The sequence below is a fragment of the Pteronotus mesoamericanus genome, unplaced genomic scaffold, assembly GCF_021234165.1.
Source record: "Pteronotus mesoamericanus isolate MK-2021 breed Mesoamerican mustached bat unplaced genomic scaffold, CSHL_Meso_final contig_24, whole genome shotgun sequence".
NCBI lineage: Eukaryota > Metazoa > Chordata > Mammalia > Chiroptera > Mormoopidae > Pteronotus > Pteronotus mesoamericanus.
In genome coordinates this window covers 223,162-243,412 of record NW_026555100.1, presented here as the reverse complement: position 1 = coordinate 243,412, position 20,251 = coordinate 223,162, and the positions used below count along the sequence as shown (strand labels likewise).

The window sequence follows — 20,251 nt, the reverse complement described above, 5'->3', positions numbered from 1 at the left end:
TTTCTCACTGCAAACCTCAGATGAGGCCCTGAATGGCCAATAGTGTTTCTGTCTGTCCCACAGAGGACAGGGGTAGGGCCTTAGCTAGCATAGGCCTGGCACACAGTAGGAGCTCAGGAAGGGTTGGGGGACTATAGCGAGTCCTGGGCCTGGCTCTCCTAGACAGACTGTGTGTCCAGGGCACTGACGTGACACCAGGTCCCCACCACAAACCCACATACCTATGCGGGCAAATACAGCTGGCTCAGAACAGCTGCTGCTCAGGTCTTCGCGGTCCTGCCACAATGTGTGCAGAGGCCAACATGAGATGCCCAGGCAGGTAGATAGCAACTGTGACTCTCCTACAGTCACCTGGGATTTCTGTAGCCACTACAGGGGGCGGCCCCAACCCACCCCTGGCCTCCTGGACTGCACTGGAATAGCAGACACCCTGGGGCTGGCCCACTGGTGGAATCTACTGGACACATCCAGTGGGCCAGACCAAGCCTAGTATATCTTCTGCCCACATTGTCCTTGTCCCTCTTTATTTCCAGCAGCCCATCTTTTTTAAAAACTCTGACTTTCTGAGAACTATAGTTGCGATCAAAGTTTGGATGCCAAGGCAGATAGTAGAATCTAATTTGAAAAGCATAGGCTCTGGAATCAGGAAGACCCAAGTTCCAATTCCAGCTTTGCTGTTCATTAGCTGTGTAACCTTAGGCAAGTCACTTAACTTCTCTGGGCCTCAGTTTTATCATCTGGCAATTGATTGATAGAGCTTTTTAAACAATTAAATGAGCTCATGCATATTACATGCTAAACTCAATGGTAAACTCAATGCTTAGCAACTATTATTATTGTTGTTAATGTTATTATTACCCTTTAATTAGAGGCCTGGCACAACAATAGAAGCAGGCTTTTCAAGAATAGAATTGTAGACATTTTTGACTCTCTAGACTTCTTGAGCCAGTCCTGACATTGGCTGGAGATGGACCCTAGACCAGGCACAGCCTCACCCCACTAGTGGGGTTGCCCTTCAGCAAAATTGGAAACTGGTCTCCAGCACCTTCCATCTCTGCTTCTGGGTCTCTCAATCTTCCTGCAGAACCCAGTCCCCTGACACTGCCCCAGGGATCTATGAGGAGCCTCATTGGTCTGATGAGCTAAGCTCTGGATACCTCTATCCCAAACGTAAGAATGGAAAAACACAGGTTTCCATCCCCTGATTCTGTGTTATGCCACCTGGGGCATTGGCAGTGACTGCTTAACAGCACTCACTGCTGCCTTTCTCAGAGCCCTGGGGCTGCATGAATAACCTCAAGAGCTTGGAAGGGCTAGCTTAGGGTTCTGCACATTCCACTTCCAGTTAGGCAATTTTTAAGATTTTAAAGGCATTTAGACCATTTAAAAATCATTTCACAGGAGAGGAGAAAGGAGCAGAAAAAATATTCAAAGAAATAATGACTGAAAACTTCCCAAATCTGATAAAAGAAAACTTTAATCAATACATCCAAGCAGCTCAAGAGACTCCAAGTAAAATAAAAATGAAGGGACCCACAAATTAACACATTATAGTAAAACTGTTAAAAGCTAAAACAAAGAGGAAATCTTGAAAGCAACAACAGAAAAATGACACATCATTTACAATGAAGTCCCAATATTAACAACTGACTTCTCATCAGAAACAATGGAGGTCAAGGGAAATAGGATAACATATTCAATGGACTCAAAGAAAAATAAAACCTGTCTGCCAAGAATTCTATACCAAGCAAAGTTATCTTTTAAAAAAGTGAAACTGAGATACCAGGTAAATAAAACCAGAGGTTTCATTGTTAGCACCCCAACCTTTCAAGAATACTAAAGGAAGTTCTACAGGCTGAAAGCAAGTGACCCAAACAGGAATGCAAATACACATGAAAAAAAAAAAACAAGGAGCACTGATAAGGGGATTATGTAATGTGAAAGACAGTACAAATAAATATTTCTTTTTGTTCCTTCTCTTAGCTGATGTAAAAAGCAATTGTATAAAACAGTACGCATAAAATTATACTATTTGTCCTATAACATATATAAATGTAATGTATTTACCAATAACAGCATAAAGGAGACAGATAGGTGCAAATCTGTCTTGGGCTAAGAAAATGACTCCAGGTGGTAAGTAACTTGAATCTACAGCAACAAATGAAGAGAGCCAGAAATGGGAAATAAGGCTAATCTGAAAGAAAGTTCCAGTGCCCTCACTTGTTCTCCCTCTCTCTCAATAGATATATAATTGCTTTCCTTTCTTTTCTTGGCTTCTTTAAAACACCTAAAATTATATAAAGTAATAGTTATAACAAGTGTTGAATTTGTAACATATATAGATGTAAAATGTATCAACAAAAATGCCATGAAAACAAGGAAAAAAGACTAGAACTATGTAAGAGTAACAGTCACTGGAGTTAAGTTACATAAATCTGAAGCAGATTCTGATAAATTAAGATATATAAGATAAGCCCTGGAGCAAAAACTAAGGAAATAACTTTAAAAATAGTAAAAAAAAATGAAAGAAATTAAAATGTTACATTAAAAATCATCATTTCATGCATAAGGAAACAGTAAAGGAAGACTAGGAGAAAAAACATGAGTAATTTATAAAACAAAAAGTAAAATGGCAGACCATATCAATAATAGCATATATCAAAATAGCATTAATAATAGCATTATCAATAATATGAAAGGATCACACAATCCAAACAAAAGGCAGAGATTGTCAGATTGAGTAAAAAGTAAACCAAGATCCAAGTGTATGTTATCTACAGGAGATGCACTTTAGGTTCAAAGATTTGAACAGATTGAAAGTAAAAAAAAAAAAAAAAAAAAAAGGAGAAAGATCTATCACGTAAACAGCATCCATAAAAAAAAAAAGCTGGCTATGCTAAAAAATAGACTTTAAAACAAAAAATGTTATCAAAGAAGGCATTTTTATTGTAATAAAAAGGATGGCCCTGGCCAGAAAGTTCAGTTGGTTGGAGCATTGCTCCAATGCACCAGGGTTGCAGGTTCAATCTCTAGTCAGGAAACATGCAAGAGGCAAACAATAAATACATGAGTGGGTGAAAGAGTAAACAGCTCTCTCTCTCACTCTCTCTCTCTCTCCAGCAATCACTTTAAAAAAACCAATCAAGCAACAGGGAAATATAATTATGAATATAGATGTACCTAATAACAAAGCATCATAATGCATACAGCAAAAACTAACAGAACTGAAGAAAAATAGACAATTAAACAATTATAGAGATTTCAATAACCCTACTTACTATAATGAACAGAAGAACTAGGCAGAGAACATCAACAAGGATTCAGAAGACATAAACAACACTATAAACCAAATAGATCTAAGAGACATTAGAACACACCACCCAACATCAGCAGATTATTCTTCTCAAGTGCACATGAACCATTCTCTAGGATAGCCCACATGCTAGAATATAAAACAATCCACAATAAAATTAGAAGCATTGAAATAATATAAAGTATGTTCTGTGACCCCAATAGAATAAAATTAAAAGTCATTTTAAAAAGATATCTGGGAAACTCATACATACGTAGGTACTAAACAACATACTTCTACAAAACAAGTGGGTCAAATAAGAAAAAGGGATATCACAAAATGCCCTGTGATAAGTTAAAATGAAGATAATAACATAACAAAACTTAGGGGATGCAGCTCAGAGGAAAATGTATAGTTGTAAACATCTACCGTAAGTCCTCACTTAACATTGTTGATAGATTCTGTGACTTTAAGTGAAACAATAAATAACAAAACCAATTTTACCATAGGATAATTGATATAAATAGTAGTTAACTTCCAATGGTATCTCATCAATGTTATAACGAAGTGACATTCACCGATGATGTGCTGTATATATGAAAAGAAACTAGAAAAAGAAAACTAAACTCAAAGTAAGCTAAAGGAAGGAAATAATAAAGATTAGGGTAAAGAATTGAAAGCAAAGACTCAGAAAAATATTTGTACACCCATGTTCATTAAAGCATTATTCACAATATCCAAAAGGTGGTAGCAGTCCAGTTGTCCATTGATGAATAAATGCATAAACAAAATGTGATAATCACACACACACACACACGAATATTATTCAGCCTTAAAAAAGGAAGGAAATCCTGTCACATGCTACAACCTGAATGAACCTTGGGGACATTTTAAGTGAAATAAGCCAGTTATAAAAGGACAAATACTGTATGATTCCATTTATAAGAGGTTCCTAGAGTAGTGAAATTCATAGAGACAGAAAGTACAATGGTAGTTGCTAGGGTCTAGAGGAGAAAAAGAGAGGGTGTTATTGCTTAATGGAATAGAATTTCCATTTTGCAAGATAAAAAAAGTTCTGTGGATGGATGGCAGTGACGGTGGTACAACAACGTGAATGTACTTAATGTTATTGAGCTATACACTTAAAAATGGTTAAGAGGCTTAATTGTATGTTATATGTATTTTGCCATAATTTATTAATAGATTAGAATGTTAAGTAATGAGATATAAAACAGTAAAATTATAGAGGAAATTAACTAAATCCTAGGTTGGTTCTTTGAAAAGTTCAACAAAATTGACAAAACTTTTGGTAAACTAGGGGAAAAAAGAGAAAAGACTCAAATTATAAGAAGCAGAAATGAAAGAGGGGAACATTATAGTAAGCTTACAGAGATAAATACAATTACAATATAATATTATAAACAACTGTATGCCAACAAATTAGATAACAGATGAAATGGACAATTTCCTGGAAAGACCCCACTACACAAACTAACACAAAGGAAGTAGAAAATCTGAATAGATCTATAACAAGAGATTAAACCAGTAATTTTAAAAATCTATGCACAAAAGCTCAAGCTCAAATGGTTTTGCAGATGATTTTTAGCAAACATTTAAAAAAGAAATAATATTAATTCTTCACAAAATCTTCCAGAAAATAGAACCAGACGGGACACTTCCCAAACCATAGAACTGATAAATGATGTTACACGAATGAAATGTGAAAACAATATATTAAGCAATAGAATCTAGGCACAAAAGACCATGTATTATATGATTCTATTTGCATGAAATGCCTAGAATAGGCAAATTTACAGGGATAGAAAATAAAGTAGTGGTTGCCTAGGGGCTGAGGAATAGGGGGTGACAACTAAAGAATGTGAGCTTTCCTTTTGAGGTGATAAAAATGTTCTATAACTGTTGTAGTGATAGTTACACAACTCTGTGCATATACTAAAAATCATTGAATTGTACATTTTAAATGGGTAAATTATATGCTATGTAAATTATATCTCATTAAAGCTATTACCAAAATAAATGCTCCACTTTTAAATATTATATACTCTGAGCGCTTTCTAATATTTTATTTGAAGGAAAGTTTTCTATGCCTTACAAAAGCCTTGTTCACACATTCCTTCATTCAGGAAGGCTTGCACTGAGCACACGCTGTGTGTGGTTCCTTGAGCTGGCATGGGGGACAGACAGTGAGGATGAAATTGACATTTCGAGCTCTTGCCTTCCCACCTCTTGTGAATGGTAGGGAGATGCTTGGGCCTGCAGGAGTCCCAGATAGACTCAGGTTTGTGATGGGACCAGAAGAGGGCCTCTACCGACTCAAGGGAGAAACTGAGGCTCCACAGACCACGGGTGCCTCACTCGGAGTGGCACGGATGCTCCAGGAGGCAAAGCGCATGGAGGCCCCACGGCCGGGGTGCTCGTGTGCATCTGCCCTCTCCGCAGCACTCCGCCTCCCTGAGACTCTGTTTCTTCAACTGTAAAATGGGGCTATGACTCCTGTTTCTCCAGAGAGTTAAAAGCCCTGCATGTTCAGGGCTTTTACAAGGTAAGTGAACATGTTGTATAGTCCACATGAAGAAAGAACCAGGGTTAGCCCTGTGCTGGAAAGTGGGAGGCACTGAGGGTGCAGGACCCTCTGTGCCACATTTAGAAGAGCTCTGGCCCTGTCTGGTGAGAGGGCAGTGTGTGCGCACACACTCACACACTCCTTCACTGGCAAGCCATCTCTGGCTCACCATTTGTTGCCTTTGGATACTGGTCACACTGTGGGAGGCACAGCCACCCTTCTCCCTTCAACCCACCAGCCCCACTCAAGCCCTCCTTCTCAAAGCCTTCCCAGGCTGAGAGTCCAGAGTGAGCATACCTCCTCGGAGCCCTGAGAGCCCCTGATGATGTCTGAGTGTCACCTGCCTGCGGGGAGGGCAGGGAGGGTGTAAAATCCCAGCTCCTCCATGGACCAGCACAATGATCCTGTGTAGTTCTTGACTCACACAAAGCATCGTGTGACATGAGGTTAACAAGAGCACTTTACACTTATGGTAGTTGTGTAATGAATGAAATAATGCTTTGAGAGCACTTACCACAGTGCCTGTGTCATTCAGTGGGCCTAAAGCCTGCTCTGCCCACCTCACAGACTGTGGGCAGGCGGGGGTGGAGGGAAGTTTTTGAGGTGTTATTGTGAATGGCTGAGAGCAGAGTCCCTCTGCAGGGGGCTCAGCTGGGGAGGGCACAGCGGGGTGCTGACTGGGTGGGCCATGGACACAACTCTGAAGACCAACTGGGTCCTTGTTGCTTGTTTGTCCCTTGTCCTATTCAGACACCCCCTGTGGGTAGGGCCTCACCTTCTGCTGAGATCCTGTTGTGCCCAGGGCCCCTGCTCACTCCATTCTGAGGTGCAGTCAGGGCCCACTGGAATGTGCATCTGGACAACAGCCACCAGTGAGTTAGCTTCCATTACTCAGGAACCAGAGAGGGCCTCTCTTGCCCTGGGGTAGGGGGAGGCCAAGATCACTGGTATACATGAGTCACCAGGTGGGCAGGTCTTACTAAAGTACAGCTCTGGGGTGGGCCTGAGATTCAGTATTTCTGACAAGCTCCCAGGCAACACGGATTCAGCTATGCCTGGCTGTACTTTCAGCAGCAAGGACAAAAAACATGTCATGGCCATTTGTGAGGGGAATGGTGGGCAAGAAGCACATCTCAGCCTCCTGCTGGTCCTGGTGAGACCCAGCCCCACCCAACTGGGCCCTCGGCTTCCCACATCTGGAGGGTGAGACAACATGGATTTTCTGAGTTTACAGGATTCCGTTTCCATTACATATATAGAATAATGTAGTACCACATCATAAAAACATAGGAAAGTATGAAAAAATAGTAGAGAAAAATCACTGATAATCTCATACCATATTTAAAACAACTGTTAACCTCTCTCCCCAGGATTCCAAAGCCATGTCTGTCAGAGAGCCAGGGGTCACCTCATGAGTGGGGTCTGTCCCAGAAGCCCTGCCCAGTAATGGCGGAGCATTTGGGGAGAGAGAGAGGGGTTGATCCCCACACCCTTGGTCCCCTTTCCTCCCCAGCCCCACAGTGCCTTCACCCAGACCCATCGTAGGGGCACAGAGTCAGGGCAGGCTCCCCTCCATCTTCACAGGCAGCAGGTTGAGAAGGAAGCCTACTGCAGAGGAGGTAGCGGTGGGGTCTGGGGGAGGGGATGCACATCTGGATTCCTGGCCCAGAGCCTGCATTCCTTCCCTGTGAGTGTGAGGAGATGGGGTCTCTGGAGAGAGCTACGTGAGGAGGCTGCTGGCCCCCATCCCGCTTCACTGTAATAGAACCTACCCTGGCAGGAAGACTGGAAGGGATTTGAAGGCCCAGAACCTCATTCTGGGGACCCAGATTGCTGCCTAATCACTACAGGTCCAAGCTGGGCCTCTGTCCCATTCATACCAGCCACACTTACCTCAGAAATACCAGAAGGAAAAAAAAACATGGAGACCAGAGAGAGCCACAAAGTCACTTGCTCATGGAAGGGGAGGGGGACAGGTGGAGAGCAGCCCCACCTGTCCTTCACATCTACCCACAGAAACTGCTACACAGGTCAGTAGGGAACCCACGAGCCCTGCCTGGGCCAGGCTGCCTTACCTGGGGGCAGTCTTTGATGTAGTGTCCTTTGTTGAAGCACAGGTGGCACAGGTAGTTGGGTGGGGGCCTCTTGCTGGGCTTTCGGGTCTCAGAGGTGAGGGTCAGGTCAGAGAAGTGCTCAGTGAGGGAGCTGAGGCCATCGGCAATGTTGTTGAGGGAGCCGTAGGGCGAGGCACTCTTGTACATGCTGCTGCTCAGTGCCTGTGGGGACAGAGGCTGTGAGGGCTCTGGAAGGTCTGGACACACTCGTTTGCAGCCATGACCTCAGGGAAATTTCCATGGGCGTGCTCATGCACACACGCATGCACACACACACACACACACGTGAATTCACAATGACCCTGCAGCCGCCCATGGGCTCTAGCCTCCTCGAGCCTGAGTTCTAATACAACTCCAGTTGTGTGCCCATGGGCAAGCCAGTTAACCACTCCAGGCCACAGCAGCCCCCATCTGGAAAACAGGAATGATAACTCCCTCCTAGGGTTTCAATAAGACTGACATGAAGTCACAAACATATAGCAGTTATCTCCTGCCTGGCACTTAGGAACCACTCAGTAAGTAGTGATGGTAATGACAATTATTATCATTAATTCTTTACACACTGCCAGGAGATAAGCATGTATAACAGAAAAAAAACCTGGTAGGTTTGGGGCTCTGCTGCTTACTGGTGGAGTGACTGTAGGTAGACAAGTCATCTATCTCTGAGCTGACTCAGCTTCCTCAGCTTGTAAGGAAGAGGAGTGTCAGACGCAGCACAGTTTCCACTGTACCAGAGAGTAGACTGCAAGTCAGTGCTTTGCCTGGTCTCCTGCAGCACAAGGCCTGTGCAGACTGCGTTTGGGGAGCCTTCAGCCGATCCAAGCAGTGCTCAGGGAACCCAGCGAGGAAGTCGCCCACCTCTCCCACCTCTCCCACCTCTCCCACCTCCAGTTGACAGGAACCAGATGTCTCGCCTGGCTTCAAAGCAGATGCAGCCCAGGCCCCCTCCTGGTGTATACACCCTCTATTTATAGGAGTCACAGGCTCCGCGGCCAGGCACACTGGAATTTAGTGAAGGCGGGCCTGCGGTGAGGCCATGGCCCCCTTTCCTGGGGCAGGGCCAAAGCAGGAAAGAGGTAGCCTCCTCAGGAGGGTCAATGACAAACCTGGGCATGGGCTTGGGCATTCCCTGACCCCAGCTCAGGTGCCCAAGAACTCCAGGAGTGAACTACAGGCCTTGCCTTTTTCTTAAAAGACCCAGGCTGATGTGTGAGGAGAGCCTGAGAGAAAGTTGCCTTAGTCTCCTTTACAAAGATGGGGCAGACAGGGGCCCAAGGTGGGGACAGTCCCTTCTGTGTTCCATCAGTGTGAGAAGGGGATGAAGGTGACCAGGCACTCCCCACGACCATGATAGATCCCACCCCTCTCACAAGAATACCTCAGCCTCCCTACTTGTTCCATCTCTGGGGATTTGGCAGTCCCCTTCTAGACAACACAGTCCTCATCATCTGGGTGCCAACACTCTCCTTGGCTCCCTGGACACCCTGCTATGAGACCCTGGGCCAGCTCTTTCCCTCTCTGGGCCTCTGTTCCCTCTCGTGCTGATTTGGATCGGAGCCTAGGGTCTGGAAATAAAGCCACAGATAGCATCTCCAGGGCAGCCCAGGCCCAACACACAGCCAGCCTCCAGCAACTGGGCACAAAACTCAAAGGCTCCTAGTGACCATCTCTGCTCTACCACTGACCAGTGCTACTGTGAAGCCCAGGGCCAGTGGAAGACATTACACAAAGCTGCATTCAGTCCGAGGGCAACTCTCCAACTCTCAGGTGGCCCAAAATGGGGTGGTCCAGCCTGAGAGGCAGAGAGTCCCCATCCCTGAATGTGTGGGAGCAAATACTGAACAACCTTAAGGGGTATGGGAGGGTTCTGATGGAAATGAGATTAGGTGATAACTGAGCACCTACTATGTACTAAGCCCTGAAACCTTTACACATATTGATATGATTGATGCTTATAACCCTATGAGTCATTGTCCCCATTGGACAGATGAAACGAGTATGTTCCAACATACATTGAATGGCCTGTAAAACTTTCAACAAATAGTTTTCTGGACCCCACTTCAGACCTACCAAAGCAGCCACCTGGGACTGAGGACCTGGAATCTGCACTTTTTATTGTGGTAAACTACACATGCATAAAATCTACCATTTTAACAATTTTTTAGTGCACAGTTCAGTGGCATTGAGCACATTCACATTGTTCTGTGGCCATCACTACCTTCCAACTCCAGAAATTTTTCATCATCCCAAACTGAAGCTCTGTTCCCATTAAACACTAACCCCCTGCCCGCACCCCAAGTTCAAATCCACATTTTTAAAGCTCTCCCAGACAGTTCAGGTACAACCACCTGGCAGAGCCCCTGGACTTTCCAACTGTCAAGGTCTCTCCTCAGATGGACTCTAGGCTTCTTATAACCCCACTGGCCTAAGGGAGGGCAGCATAGCCCCAGCCTCTCAGAGAAAAGTTCATCCAAACACGAAAGTTGAAGCTCCAAATGCGTGACTCACCCTCATGGCTGGGAAATGCAATTTCGCAAATAACAACCCTCTTTTTCCCCCTTTTTCTTTCTTTCCTTTCCTTTTTCTTTTCTGGATGAGATAGAAGCAAGTCCACAGGAATCAGGACTGTTTTGGCAGCAAATTGTCTAGAGGAAGGGGAAGTTTGGTGGGTGCCAGAAAGTGCACTAATTACACCCTGAAAAGCCTTTCCCTCGTCTTTCAGCCACACTTTCCTGCCCACGGGCAGCCCTGCTGGTATTCCTGGGCAGCCTGAGGCTCCTGAGTAGGCTGCCCTCTCCCTGGCAGCTCAACACCTTGCAAGGCTCCCAGGTTTGTCCCTGTCACATAGGGAGCTCCTGGTCAAAGAGGTGAGGCCAGAGCTTCTCTCCTCACTGCTGCTCCCCTCTCCAGAGTCCTCTGGCCTGCCCCCCAGGCTGCTCCAGCCCCAATTCAAGAGGATGCCACCTTAGAGTTGAAAGGACAGAGAGTGGTGAGCTGATGCAACCGCAGTCTCACCAATGAAGAAACTGAGACCCAGAGAAGGCCGGGGGCACAGACCAAGGCACACAGCCAGGCCTAAGGGCCAGGAGTCCTGTCTGACAGTGTTGCAAGGGTGGGTGGGGCAGCAAGCTGTTTCCTCTCTGAAGAAGTCCAAGGAGGAGCTTGGGCCATGGAGGTGAAAGGTGAGTCGGCCTCTCAGATGTTTCTGTGGACTGCAGCAACTGGACATGGCAGAAGCTGGGACATACAGAGCTTCTTCCCTTCTGGCTGCAGAGCAGAGGCCTGACCACTTGGGTTTCCCAGGTGCAAAATATAAAACGGAATAGGGAAGGTGCATAAACTTGATGATTCCTGCAGCCCTACTTTCTTAAAGTCTAGCACCCAGATACGGAAAGACAGCCCCAGAGTCCAGCATGCAGACTGCACTTAATCCACAAGGGCGCCATCTGTTCCAGGTCCTGCCACCTGTAGCCGAGGGCAAGATTGGGCAGAAGATCTCTTCATCAGTCAGCCCCTAACTCTGCAACAGCCAAGCCGTTCCTCTCTGTGTCCCATGGAACAACTGCTTTTCAGCCTCCAGTCCTACACTTGCTGTCCACCTCCAAGAGACCCTCTCTGTGTCCCTTCCAACCTTCTCCAGGCCCTGGCTCCTGGTCTAGTTCTAACTTTAGTGGTGGGGCCTCGAAACCACCCCTTCCTCTTACTCAGGCCTCAGGCTCCACAAGACAGTGTAACCTCACCGATCTGGGTGCTCCTGAGGTCTTGCCAGCCGCATAGGTCCCAGCTTCCTCCAGGGGTCTCCTGGACCTTCCTGCCATAGCCCTGCCCCTAAGTGCTATAGGTGGGAGTGGGACCCACCCCACAGCTCCTCTGTCCTTGCCTGAAGGAACTCTGAAGTCTCTCTCTAATCTCTTTGCCAGGTGATGCTTCCTCTTGTCTCCACAAGGCTGGACATCCCTAAAGGCAAAGATTCTGCCACCCTTGTCACTCCAGAGCCTCCCCTCACACTTGTGGCGGTCCTGGGCACAGATAATCCCCAGGCAAGGAAGGGCCTGGGAGCCCCACTTGGCAGAAGAAGGAACAGATGACTTAATACCTTGAAGGAGTTAAGTCGAGGTCTCCAAGTTCCTATGGACCAAATCAGAGGGTGGTCTCACCCCAGATTAAGCTGCTCTGGGACTGGTTGAGAGCAGCCCACTAGTGTAATGGACAGAAGTGTCTGGGCCATCAAGGCCCAAATCACCAGCCTGGGGGGAAAAAATCATCTGTCCTTCCTCCCTAGGTCAGTGACCCAAGCAACTAGCAGGAAGTGTGGGATCCTTACAAGACATCTGGGGGACAGAGTGTCAGACTCCTGTCCATTGCTGGAACTTCTCCAAGGTTCTGGCTTGGCAGCTGGGGAAAGTTAGATGGGAAGACATTCAAGTTTACCCTGATACTAGTTGTGTCAATACTTGACTAGGTCCTTTCCCTTTCTTAGCCCTTGGCACTATTTTATAGAACTAGAAACTGAGGCTCAGAGAGGCTGAGTAAGTTGCCCAAGTGTGTGGCTGAGAGGAGATTCACACTCACCCATATCTACTGGCCTGTTATATTCCAGCACGCAACACGGCCTCCAAGGTTTGGCTTCCCCTCCAGGATGGGGAGCCAGAGGGAAACGCCAGGTGTGAACCACACTTCTTGGCAGAGAGGCCTTGTGACATCATATTGCCAAGCCCCTCAGCACTGGCAAGATGAGGCACTGGCCTTTCTGGGCTATGTGAGGGATCTGGGCCCTGGGGTTGGTGGTTCTGTTGAGGGATTTGGGGTACAGAGGCAGAGATTTCCAGGGCTGACTCAGCCTGCAAAGCTGTTCTTTTTCTCCCCCTCCCCCACCCCAACACCAAGACAGTAAGCGGGCACAGTAGGTGGGGGGCATGCCAGAATTAGGGCAGGTGGACAGAAGCTTCTGAGACAAGCCTAGAGGGAGAAGAGACCAGTGCAGAGTGGAGAGGCAGGGACTGCAGGCAGACACAGAGCAGCACCCACAGGGAAGGACATGGAACTGGGTGAGGCAATGAGAAGGGCAGCGTCTGAGGAGGCCGGGATGAAGCAAATGATGAGCCCTACCCCCCAGGCCTGAGGTGACCCCAGAGGGGAAACTCCCTGAACCTAGTCCCCAGCTATGTGGGGATTCTCTCATCAGTTGAACACAACTGCTTTCTCATCCCAAAAGTCTCCCCTGTAGCCCCACACACAGACGTACATGCACACATACATGCACTTGCACATACATACACACCCACACTTCTCTCTTTAAGACAAGAAAACACTCACTTCACAAATGACTCCACCCCTTCTCCAAGGGATCTGCACTTCTACCCCTAGGGTCTATCTGGGGCTTTGGCCCCAGAGTCAAGTGCACACATGTAGGCACATACCCTACATACACAAGCAGAGGCTAGGTTCAGAGAGAGGAAGAGACAACCGGTTGCCGAGGCAAGGAGTTGGCCAATGGGAAAATGAAGCCACACCTGAAGGGAAGGTTTCCCCAGCTGCAGCCAGACTCCAGTTCTGCTCCTGTTTGTTTCCACGGTCCAAAGCTGACCTGTAGGTCAGGAAGCTGGCAGAGCCAGCACCTTCACCCAGGCAATCTCTTGCCCGGGACCACGAAGGGCACCATGGCCTCCTAGAGGCCCATTCACCCAGGACATGCAAAACACAATTTCCCAAACACAGCCAGTGCTCAATGAAACATTCTACTTTAAATAAGCAGTCCATGTTCTTTTTGGTAGGGGAGGAGAGGGGAGGCTGAAATGAGAAAAGGACCAGGAGATGGAGGAGCAGCAGCAGCAGGACAAGGCATAGAGGACACAGGGGAGAACCTCCTTCCCACTCGATTCCTTCTGCCCCTGCCCAAGTCACCAATCACGTCACAGCTGCCCATGGTTCACAATGATATGCCCTCTGCCCAGCTACAGCACAGGCACTGGGGATCAGACTGCCTCTCCTTCTAGAATGCATTCGTTGAATGAAAACAGAAAGCATGAATCAGAATCTGAGGACTAGTCAGGACACTAATATTAGTCAGTCTGGGGTACCGCTGAGGCCTGCAGCCTCAATAGCAGAAGACCTTGATTAGGACTCCGCAGTTGACATGAGGGTGATATTGATCCCCTTGAGACCATGTACAACCATGTGTACCTGCATGTGCATGTGTGCAGTGCTCTGTGCATTGTGGTAAAGAGAGAAGCTCTAGTCATCTTCAGATTCTCAAAGAAGGTCAAGAATGATTAGCACAACTAAGTTTCTGATGGGACTCCTCTAGAGGCAAGTTGTCACCATCTCCCAAGTTCCCTTTCCAATTAATTAAGATTTCATTAAACATTCCTTCTGTGAGGTAAAACAAGAGGTTAAGAGACTAAGGAGAGCATTCACATAATCACAAGTCTGGGGGAGGACAAGAGAAGGTTCAATTCAAGTCATCCTCCTACCCATCCACCTAGTAAACATTAACTGAGCACCTAGTATGTCCTGGCCACTGGCTAAGCATCAGATGCTAGGACTACAAACACACATACACACACAGAGGACAGTTCAATCATCCTGAGACCTAGGCTGGAGCCCTGGTCTACCATTGATTTCCTGACTGTTTCACCCTCCTCTTGAAGAACCTTAGTTTCCTCATCCAGACGATGGGGATGCTACACACAGGCTATGATATGAGACAAAAGTATAGGAAGTGCTCAGTGTCCATCTCCTCTGCCTCTCCCAAGCCAGGCTACCCTTTGACTCACATCCCACGGAGCCCCGTGCCGAGTTTCTGGGGAGTGGCTGGAGCAGTGGTACAGCAGGAACCCAGTACCCATGACCAATGCTACCACTCCTCAAAAGGTCTGGGATCAGGAACAAAATGTCAGAGGCACTGAGGCTTGACAGAATGCTCCTGGTCACAGCCTGCCCTGCACTGGCACCCATAAGGATGACCCAGGAAGAGCCAACCTGGAGACCAGAAGGATGAGCCACTGAGACTACCACAATTGGACTACAGAAGGGTTCTCGATCTGACTCTGCCACTGACTTGCTGGCTGACCAGCCAGACCTCTGTTTTCTCTTCTGTAAATGGAGGCTATGAAGAAAGAGAGACCAAGATTAAAGCACCACCGAAGAGTAGGGGACTGCTTCTCAAAGGCCATCTTCTCTTCTGGGTCCTCTTCTTGGTGCTGACAACGCCTGGTTCTCTGTTGCTGCTAATTAGTAATTACTAATGCTGCTTACTTTCCTCACTACCACCTGACTCATAAGTTCTCTGAGGTGTGGTCTCCTCTCTGAGGCTAGGCCCACCCAGTTAACTTCATTTGATGGAGGGTGGGTCAAGCCACCTCAGCCAATAGGACCTCGAATGATAGTCCTCCTTTTTTGAGTCAGAGCTCAGCTTCCTGGGGGTGGCTGAAGGGAGCTTGGCATCCTCTTAACCTCCTGTCTGGGCTACAGTGATCATGCCTCCCAGGACCTGGGTCTGTACCCCCACCCTGCTCCACACAGACTACAAAGGCTGCTGAGAACAAATTCAGCTCCTAAAGCCCACTCAGCCCCAGTGAGGCAAACTCCCATCCTCACACAGGTAGGTGGCTTTATTCTACACATCCACACTGGTAATGTGACCCCTTGTCTCATCTGTCCCTGTGGAGGGCAGAGATGACACATCAAAACCTTCAGAAGACTGTCAAGACCTGGGCCCCTTTTAAAGCAGGGCCCCACAGTCATTCCTCCTAGGGCTCTAAGAGCCCTGTCTATGCAGAATTGCTGAAGCCCTATCTGTTAAATCTTGTGACACCTTTGCTGCTTTAATCAAATATCCTAAAGGCCGGCCAGAGTGGTAAAGGGCAGAGGGGGTGGGGTCCTTCAGTGCTGTAGAAGACAGAGCTAGCGCCTGGGAAGGGCCCTTGGGTTCACAGCTCCAGGAGGAGCCTCCTAAGGGTTGAAACTATCCAACAAGGGAGAGGTCTGCCTCAGTGGAGGGTTCCCTGGGTCTGAGATGTTCCAAAGAACACTAATAGGTGTTCTGTTCCAAAAATGTGCTCCAGTCAAATAGGTATGGAAAATGTTGGGTGGAACAAAGGTTGATGGGTTTTGGGCTGCAGGTCTTCTCAGAGCCTGTACTGTGCTAGAGGGTATTGTGTGTCTCTAAGGGAGGGACACTGTGCTATGCTTTCCAAAAGCATTTGACCTCAAAGCCCTTCCCCTAAACCCCATAAAACATTACTTGACCATAAGGCCACATCTGCAAAACACACCTGTCCCTGGAGGAAGAGGGAAAGAAAGGGGCTTCCCTAATCTGACCTAGGGCAGCACAGCCACCTCTCCCCTTGAGAGGGTACAGGGACTACCCAGGAGGATATCTGGGCATCTGTCTGAGGGGCACAAGAACTAAAGCTATACAAGGTGGTAACTCTATTTTTCTGGAAGTGGGGTCCCACAGTACACACACAGCTGTGAATTTAAATTCCAAACAAAACTTGGCAGGAAAGACCCCATGCCCTCCAGCCCCCCTCCCTCTAAGAGCTGCCTTCCTTGAGTACCTGGAAAAAGTGTTTAGCCAAGGGCCTCAGAAGTCTCTCTCCAGGCATATAGTTGTTACCACAGATCATTGGTTGAAAGATCAGGGCCCAGTTTCTAGACTTAGATGCCTTTTTTAAAAAGTGCAAAAAGTACCTGTGTGCCCTCACCACAAGCATCCAAGTCACCTCCTCATGCTTGCTCCTGCACTTGCACATGAACTCTGCCATCTTTCTCTCTGCTTCCAGGGCCAGTGTTACTCTCAGAACCCTTGGCTTATCTTCAGCTTCCAGAGCTGAGGTTCCAGGGGCACAATGGGCTTCTGTGCCCCCATGTCCTCAGCACCCCCCTCTCCGCCCAAATCCCAGCTGCATTCATGGTGCTCTGCTATTGTGGTGGGAGCAGCCTGGGGGTGGTGCAGGAGGGGGTGGGCTCTTGGCACAGGCACTGGTGCAGACAGGCTGTGGTCAGCAGTCAGCATGCAAGTCACATTCGCAGGCACTGCCACCAGGCCTGCCAGGCCTCGCACAGAATGGCGACAGTCCTGTGTCCCTGAGTTCCTTTGTAGAGTCCCCTCCAGTCCACACACGACCTGCTTCCTTTTCAACTGGCCCCATGGTAGCATTCAGGTGTGGGGTACTTCTCTTACCTTCTCAGCCAGTGGCTATTTTGGATCCACATTAGGTTACTCAGTCCTAGATGGAGGGGGAGCCTGTCCCCAAGAGCACAGCTGGGGCTCCAAGAGGGTTTAGGAGGTGAAGGGGCTGATAGGTGAGAGTGAGTGAGACTGAAGCCAGGAGAGCCTTCTAAAAGTCAGCAAGCACAGCCCTCCAGCCCCTCCAAGGAAGCCACTGGCCTAGGAGCATAGGAGAAGTCTTTGTTACTTCCCCTCACACAGCCTGTCTGTAGACACATCCCCTCCTATTTGTACAGCTCTCAAATCCCATACACATCACCCTGAGGCTACATTTAACAGCAGAGACTACATTTAACAGATAGGTGAATTATGGCCCAGAGACAGGGGGGTTCCCCCAAAGTCAGGTCATGAGAGACTTTTTTTCCACCACTGCCATAGATAACCTTGGCTAGCTCCTTCTACACTGGACCCAGCGAAGGAATGCGCCTATTCATGGGGAAACTGAGGCAAGCAGCTGTAAGGCAGATCAGGAGGCAGACCTAGCTGGGATTCGGGATGCCAGAAATTTCCAAGAAGAGGCCCATCATCCTCCTCCCAGGGGACTCCTGATGACCAAAAACTCCCAGGCCCTCTCAGCAGAGACCCATCTGTGGGGGAAAAGGCCACCATAGGATGGGGGCAGAGGAAGGCTAGTAGGGGTGATTAGGGACCCCTACTTGGCCTGTGGGTCACAGTCACCCTTCTCTCTTAGAGCTTCCATAGAACCTCTATGAAATCACCCAACCATTCACACAGTATCGTCCTGTCTGTCTTCTAATCTGGGCCCCACGAGCCCATGACTAAATCCCCAGGGGCCCACTTGGAGCTCAATAAGTTTTTGATAAACAGAACAAACAACTGAAAAGACCCACTCGCTGAAGAAACACCACACAAACTGTCCTCCAAAGTCACTGATCCCTGAAGCCAGTTCCCTGAAGAGGCAGCAAAGTCTCTTACAAGAAAGAAAGATTCCCAGCCAAGAACAATTCCTCGTGTGGAGAGTGCTTTACAGTTTACAAAGAGCTTTGGCATACAAATTCTTTCTCCTGGCACCAAAGCCTGCCTCTCCATGCTCCTTTCCTTCAACTGTACCCAGCCAGCCCAGCACAGGTCAACCAGTCCTCTCTGCTCGCCTGGTGTTGGACCACCTCTAGCCCCGAGGCCAGCATTTTATATGTCCACGTCTCCCCTAGTCAATAGTGGCAAAGTTGAACACATGATGGGGCCAGAAAGGGTGACCCTCTGTCTCACCCTTCGTCCCCAGCATACGGGTGCCTACACAGGTCTTCTCCTTCAAATGTTCAGGCCTCTGACTCTCCTAAAACTAACTAGTGTGCTCACGTCTAGAAGGAAAATGACCCTCATGTGTGTCCTCTCCCTCACCCCTTCCCCCTGAACTTCTACAGAGAGAGCTGCCAGAAAGGGGAGTGAGTGAAAGCCACAGAAGGGTGTCTGCAGTTCACAAATGAAGCAGGAGTAAGTGGGAGTGGGGGCGGGGGGGGGGGGCAGGGGGAGTCCAGCTGAAGAGAGAGAGGAGTGGTACATTGGAAGACTGAATACCCTCGGAAGGGGCTGCGAGTTCCTGGCAATCTGCGTGTTTATCTAGCTGGGGAAGATGCACTGCCCCTTCGACTTTGTAACTGAATCCACCCAACAGCAGACTTTGCAAGCAGCCGGCCCAGGTTTCTGGAGAACGCACTGGGCAGCTGGAACCTTTCCCCCTACTAGCCCCCCTCCCAAGAGCTCAAGAGGATTTCCCTTTCATTTCCTTCCAGGCTGGGAGGGCGGGGGACAGCGTAGTCTGTGGGGTCAAGCCCTCAAAAACCACTTCCTATGTGGCTGGGGGAGGGCGAGCAGCTGGAGGATGTATCTGGGGGTCCCAGTGTGCGAACAGCAGGAAAAGCCCTCTGGGCAAGTCACTGCTCTCCAGGGTGCACCTCGGGTCGGAAACCACCGAGGTCGAAGGAGAAAAGATTTTAGGCCCCTCCAGAGGAGATCGGAGCAGAATCTGCTCTGTCGGTCCCAGCTAGCGGTGGCCAAGAGGGGGATGGGGTTGGGTGTGGGAAGGACACTTGGAAGGGGCTCCCCGCCCTGGCCGCGCCCCGGCTGTCTAGAGAGAATCCGGAGCCCCCCAACCAGCCGGCCCGCCCCTGAATCCTTCGAGCTGGGCGCCCCAGGCTAGGAGAGGGGGCGGGAGAGCCCCGCCCGCGCCTGAGCTGCTCCCGGCTGGGCTCAGCCGGGAGGTGACGCGCTCCCGGCGCCCCGAGGACTTCGGGCAGCGAGTTTGGCAGAGCTGAGAAAAGCCAAGCCAAGCAGGGCCGGGCAATACGGAGCCAGGCCAGGCCAGGCCAGGAAGAGCAGGGCAGATAGGAAAAGGCCCCGTGCCGTCGACGGAGAGCGGGGGCGCGCAGGGGCACCCACCTCTCCGCGCTGCAGCTGGAAGAAGCTGTTGAGATAGCTGGAGTGCAGGGGCGAGCCCAGCTGCTCTGGGCGGCCCTTGCCGAAAGCCAGCTCTGGAGGCGCAGCGCCCGGGGGCGGCTCGGGCCGGAAGGCATCGAAGGCGCTCGCCTGGTGCGTGTCCTGCAGCGACAGGTAGACCCAGTTGAGCAGCTGGGCCGGCTGGTAAACCGAGGCGGCGCTCGTGTCGATGGCCGACAGCAGGCTCATTTTGCGGCTGCGGTGCCGGCCCCTCCCCGGCAGCCCGCTCGCGCCCCCACCTCCAGCGGAGGGGCGGGCACCGGGGAGCCTGCGCCCACTGCCTGCCGCCCGCGCCCCGACGGCGATCGCCCGCGCCCCGCGCCCTGAGCCCCGCGCCTTGCCCTCCGCCGCCGCCGCCGCCGCCGCCGCCGCCGCCGCCGCCGCCGCCGCCTCTCCGGACTGCGGCTGCAGCGCGCGCGGGCGGAGGAAGGAGGCAGCGAAAGTTGGGCAGGAAACTTTTGGGCCCGCCCACTTCGTTCTGCCCGCCCCGCCCCGCGCGGCGGTCCGCTATCTGCCTCAATGCTGACCCCCTCGGCGACAGCTCTCGGGGTGGAGCCCACGGGGGCCGC

The 20,251-nt window shown here is 49.4% G+C and overlaps 1 protein-coding gene across 1 annotated transcript in view; it reads right to left on the bottom strand.

The window, feature by feature from the left end:
- The window catches only part of ZCCHC24 (zinc finger CCHC-type containing 24), a 58,790-nt gene extending 38,804 nt beyond the window's left edge, over positions 1–19,986 (bottom strand). The window contains exons 1-2 of the mRNA XM_054572483.1: positions 19,626–19,986; positions 7,952–8,152 (exon numbers count right to left, since the gene is read on the bottom strand). Coding sequence (XP_054428458.1) covers positions 7,952–8,152; positions 19,626–19,871 — 447 coding nt within the window. The 5' untranslated portion in view covers positions 19,872–19,986. The remainder of the gene's footprint in view (positions 1–7,951; positions 8,153–19,625) is intronic.
- Positions 19,987–20,251: the final 265 nt, after the last annotated feature.